This window comes from Merops nubicus, unplaced genomic scaffold, assembly GCF_000691845.1.
Source record: "Merops nubicus isolate BGI_N331 unplaced genomic scaffold, ASM69184v1 scaffold10176, whole genome shotgun sequence".
Taxonomy (NCBI): domain Eukaryota; kingdom Metazoa; phylum Chordata; class Aves; order Coraciiformes; family Meropidae; genus Merops; species Merops nubicus.
Window position 1 is genome coordinate 11196 of NW_008615620.1, and position 6071 is coordinate 17266.

Here is a 6071-nt window from a genome sequence, read left to right on the forward strand (position 1 = left end):
ATTTGTGACCTCAAATAGCTTTTACAGAGGTGGTTAAATTCTCTTTTAGCAAAAAGACACAAACTCTTCACAGGGTTCCATCTGAACTGCAAAGACTGAGCTCTGGCTAGTTTTAGACTATGTTTCTCTAGCTGGACTAGAACATCAGAGAAGGCTCAGGTAGCATGCTTCACTTTCTGAGAAAGCCCTCCATCTTACTCAGAGCCCAAGAAGGGAAGTAAAACATGTTTAAAAGATTCCATTTCTAATCATCATTTTCCTCATCATCAAAGGAGAGGAGGCTGCTATTTTTTACTTGCTTAGCTGTGCTCTGAGAAGTAGAGGCTTCTCTCTTAGTTTTCTTTGCCTCTTTCATCTTCTTACTTGAACTCACGTTGAAGTCCAAAGACTTCTCTGAGGAACGTTTGGCTGGTTTCCTGAACATAATTTTTCCATCAGCAGGTTCTGGTTCACCATCTATAACAAAGAAAATAAAATCAGAACTCATCACGTATCCACACACACACAGAGACCAGCACTAGGATCTTGTTTCCCAGAACCAAGCCCAGTGAGACCTCTGATGCAACACAATCATGAGGAAAATAGATTTTCTGGCCACAAAGGCTGTATTGATGAACGTCCAGCCACAGCCACTCCTCAAAATGGAGAGGACAACTTGTAGGATCCTCTAATTCCACCACACTACTCATAAAATATACAACAAGAAACACTTATTTCATAATTATGGCACACTGCACATACACAAGACAAAGCTTTGCTTTTTTTTTTTTCTCTTACACTCTGTCCTGCTGAGAGAGCTACAGGATGAGAGTTTGAGAGTTTATTTCTACCTGCAAAATCACCAAACTATGCCAAACAACTAATTCTGCTTGTACCAGGGCAAGTAACAGTTATAAATCCAACAGAAGTCCCTTCCAGGATCAGCAGGCCAAGGAGGAAAGCTACAAGTAACATCAAGGCAGTATTTCTGGAAACAAGAAAAGTGCCAATGTGAAGTCATGACTCAGACCCAAAGGCTCGTGCTGCAGTGGTTTGCAATGTTTATGGTGTATCTGTGACAGGATGTTAAAGAAACACAGGTCCTGTGCAAAATATTTGTCCTGAAGAGTTGTACAGAAGTTTTGGAAGTCCCTCTGGTAAATCCTGGGAGGGAGAAAAGTATTTCTGAAAAGATATCCCACCCAACCCCTGGGAATGCACCACGTAGCAGCTTTCTCAGAAAATGGACCTCCATGTTGGGGTTTGGAAGTTTAATATCAAATAATTTCCCTTACTAATTGTCACTTAACTACAACATTTATTTGGAAACCCAAGTTGTTTAACTTAAACAAGATTTGAGGGATGACAGATGCCAAATTCCCCCAAGAAAATGCATCTGTAAGAAAAATCTCACTTATAAGCAGATTCCATTGATGATGTACTCAAGGCAGTGAGCACACAGACTGTACACAGTACCAGTGCACTCTGTAGCATGAGGAGCATCCAAAAAACCCTCACTGGCCACTCTAGAAGGTGATTACTGCATGTTCTTAGAATGGTAATTGGAACACCCAAGCCTATGAAAAGGTAATGAAAGCACATCCACAAAATAAATCAGATAAACAGCCAGGTACTCATTCTCCACAGAAAAATGGAAGTCAGAAATGTCAGTTTTACTCCCAACTCTCCAGCTACCCATGTTGTGAACTGCACAAAATAATTTCACCTCCTCTACCAGCTGGAGAAGCTGAGAAGTATCTTTGCACTGTGAATTTAAACCCCTCCTAAGTGAAGTGCATAAACAGAGCCAAGCTCAAAAATGCCACCAAAACAGCCCCCAGCTCAGCTCTGACCTCCAGGGCCTCAGTAGCACTGGTGGATCATTCTGCAGGAGGGCCAGGCCAGTCTCAGAGAGCCACCAAGCAGCTGAGGACACCCAGCAGGCTCTGCCCTACCTCAGCAGCTCGTGGAGAGAGGGAGGACAGACAGAAGGTGCTTTTTGTAAGAAGAAATTTGTGTTGATTTGTTAAGATTTGTCTTTTCTGGCTAGTAAAACCCCTTCACTTTGCCTTTCCTGATTTCACCAGGCTCCTACATGTCAGCTGGCTTTTTTGTTTGTATCCATGGCCTCCAAAAACTCACTTGTACTAAGCAATGTAAAGAAGAGATTGAAGAACCAATCTCAGTGTTGGTTGTTTTTCAAACAGAGCCCTGATAAAAGTCTGTATCAGTATTACAAACTATGGAAAGAGGATTTCTGATAAAAAGAACCACACAAAGTAAAGTACAATCAGATTAAAGCATCACAGGAGAAATTGTCTCTCTTACCAGAAGTGGATTTTAAGAGATTAACACCAGCAGGTCAAATTCTGACAGTTCTCAGTGATTGTTGCATTTAGCTGGACCACAAACCTTCCCACTGCTGGACTCAGAGGGGCTCAAGCAGGCATTGAGCTGAAAACTCACTTCCCAAGTCACATCCATTTAAGAAGCCACAAATTAAGATTTTTTTTCTTCTCTAAATTACAAGAAAAGTAGAAACAAAAGTCTGAAAACGAAACACTGCTCTTAGTCTACTGGCTTTTTTTCTTTAGTCATCTGTAAGTTTCTGTAAAATTAGCTTTGATTGCCATGATGAAGAGCAGCATGAACCCTGTGATGGAAGGGCTGGTTAGGCTGAGGAAAGAGCTCCAACACCCCAGACAGCACGGGCTGTGCTCTCCTTGCCCCTCCCACCTCACCCTCTCCAGCCCCAGCATGCAGCATGAGACAAGAGGAATATCAGAAGGCTGTGACTGAGCAAGGACACCTTCTGCCAGCCTGGGTCACCTGCACTTATCAGTGTCCCAGAGGGCAGATGAACTCAAAAAGCAGCACAAAAATCAACTCCACAGCCTGTAAAGAGTGCTGGGATAAAGCACCTCCCAGCTTTTCTTTAGAGCAAATTTAATTTCTCATGAGGCCACTTTTGTCTCTGAACCAACAGTAACAACTTATAAAATGCTGCATAAACACTAATGACTTTTTATTAAGAAGAATTAATAAAAATGACTCCCTCTTAAGTCAGTGCTCCATGAAGAAAAATATTTCAGTATGGAAAGGTGTTTTCTCAGAAAAGTTCAGTCCTCAATAAGAAAGTTCCCTGAGACAATACTTGCCAAAGCCAATGTACATAATTCACTACACTTTGTTCAGCCTCAGGAGGCCACATTAAGCACAGCCAGGACATTAAGCAGCTGGTTTTGCCCAGGCAGTGCAGAAGGGTCACTCATCTGAAACAGAAAAATGCAACTACAGGAGCTGCTGGTGCCCAAAATAAAACGTGGAGCCGTGAGGGAAAAAGGCTGCAAATGAGATGTGGGAAATCCTGGAATATCCCAAACCAAAGCCTGAAGAGAAGGACCTTCAAATGAAGGCAATCACTGCAGGTATAGAGAGGAGAGAACCCCACGTGCCACTGCTGCCCATGTTCTGAATAACAACCAGCTCCTACTCACAGCAGATCCCTCTGATTGTTCAGAGGGCCTCAGCACTGCTGCCTGGGGGAAAGGAACATCATCACTGGGAAATTTACTTCCCTGCTACCTGTTCAGCTTCACAGAATTTCATTCATGATGTAATTTGGGGCTATATATGATGATCCACTACCTGTTAAATTCATTTCACTTTCAGCTCTGGGATAACAAGAAAAGCAACAAGAGAGACAATCAAATCATGGAGCATGAAACTTAATTTATACTTCCCCTTTTCAGAATTGACAATTATTAAAAAAAAAAATTAAGATATTATTCAAAACTCTTTTTATCAAGCTGGAATTAACCAGCTGTCTAAATAGTGTCTCTGACTAGAAATAGGGATTTAAATCTGGAGGTCAGACTGAGAGCAAGGTGGCCAAGGACTCAGAAAAGGCTTCAGAAAGCTGTAGCCCAGTCACCCTCACCTTCAGAACATGTCACACCCACTCCTCCCCAAGGCCAGAAAAGGGCAAGGGGGCCAAGAGCTCCTATTGACAGCAAGGGCAGATGAACAGGTACCACAGTCACCACACAGAGGGTGGCAGTCCCCACAGCAGAGGCTTTCACCACTCTGCTACCTACTGCTGTGGGATTTCTCCTCCAAATTAGGTTATTGCTGGAGGGGTAACAAGCTGAGGTGCCAGAGTTCTTCAGGGACTCCACACCACCATCCTCACAACACACAATGATGTCTTTGGAAAGGCTTTTCCACCACAGGTCAGTGACTTCCCTCACACACACTTCTATTTATCACTGGGTATTCAGCTTGGTAGCTCTTTTGGACTCCATAAACTCCATTTGTAAATAGCCACAATGGCTAGCAGAGGAACAGGTCCACATCTTCTATGAAACACCTTTCTCTTGGAGACTTGTGCAGTTTCACCTCTATATTCTTAATTGTCCAGACATTTCTGCTAGGGACAGTAACAGCTATCTTTAATCTGACAAACTTTCTGTCAGCAAAAAGTAAAAATAAAGCTGCATTTCCTCACCCCCTGTGTGATAATGGAAGGTTTTGGACTCTCAGAGCACTTATGTCAACTATGTCTGAATTATTTAGGTGAAAAATTCAAAATAACTAACCAAAGGTTAACATTAAATGGTAAAACCTGAGCAAGTATCCCTTTAATGGGTGATCTCTCTTTGGCTTTACAAAGCAAGGAATAGGTAGATGGAAACTCACCTGATTTGTCTGCCTTCAAGGCCTCTTTGATCTGCTGTTTAATTTTCATGGCCTCTTCAGCAGTCAGGTCCCCTTCCTTCAGGGTCACCACTTGGGGCTGCTCGTCCTCCTTGTCGCTGCCGCTGTCCTCGTCTGCCAGGGGGAGCTGCTCTCTCTGCCCAGGAGAGGGAAAGCCAAGCTGAGAGACGCTGCTCAGCCTGGGCTGGCACCTTCCCACACCCCTCGGGGGGCAGAGCTGGCAGTGCCAGCCCCTCCCAGCACCCCTGCCATGCAGATTCCACCCCCAACACAGCCTCCCCCAGAACAAACTGCGTGGAATCCTTCACTCAGAGACCACCACAGCCACAGCCTGGAAGGCAGGACATCAATTCCTTCTGTTCTTTACCTCACAAGCCCTCTCTGCCATGCTACACTGTGAAAAACCTTAAATGCATCAGGCCAAAGAGGGAAACGTCATCAAGTCTGGCAACACTAGAACTAAAAACTTCCATCTTAAAAGGGAAAGTATAGCTAGTGTTTCCACAGACCTCTTTAACTGAAGATCCACAATATCCTAGTGATATAGGGGAATAATAATAATAAATAAAATAATGGTTAATTTCACATATTAAGAATTTTAGAGTATAGAATAGTATCATATAGTTTAAGAGGAAAAGAAAGGGCTAGCAGATGGAAAAATTTGCTTTCTCTTGCTAGCAAGGACTTATTTACAGCTAGAAGGGACATTCTGGCCTTCTCTAAGAGCCCTGCCCATAATTCCATTCTAAAATATCCTGAAGGATCTTGTCCAGTGATGGGGAAAGATTCTATTCATATACTGTACTTTATAACTTTTGAGTTATAGAGTCTGTTTCTGTGCATCACTAGAGTTGAACCTCCAAAGACACCCAAGGCAAATAGAGCAAGTGGGGAAAGCCAGTTGTCTGTTTGCACATGGATTATTTCCACATTGTTTGCAATAAAAAACATTCAGAGGTAACTTGTATATCCACAGTGGCACAAATTTGATTCCAATCAAGGCTGTAACTAGCCACTGGTGGGGAGAGTTTGGGTTGGTTTTTTTTTAATAGGTCAGTTTTCAGCTGCACACAGGTTGGGATCATCCCAACATTTGTTTCAGTACAACTAGGTCACAACTGCACAAACGGTGCTACCCAGCCAATGCTGAACCAAACTTTAAATTTAAATTTCCTTAGTCATGAAAAATAAAAAGAAAACAGATGTTTGCACACGCTGGAGGACGGTAACAAGCCTCCTTCATAAACCATCCTGCAAAACGTGAGCTAGCAGGAAACACATGCAAAAGCACACTGGGAAGAGGGAAAATGGTGCCCTCAGACCAGGCTGCCTTCAACAAGGTGGCTCAAGTCCCACTGCCCCTGCCCTCCCTGCCA

General features: G+C 43.3%; 1 protein-coding gene across 1 annotated transcript; it reads right to left on the reverse strand.

Annotated features, from left to right (window-relative positions):
- Positions 1–244: 244 nt before the first annotated feature.
- On the reverse strand, positions 245–4831 carry KIAA1143 (KIAA1143 ortholog; the record flags this gene model as incomplete). The annotated part of the gene is made up of 2 exons (XM_008942579.1): positions 245–456; positions 4678–4831. Coding segments are annotated over 2 exons (366 nt in total), but the record flags the coding sequence as incomplete, so codon positions are not given.
- Positions 4832–6071: the final 1240 nt, after the last annotated feature.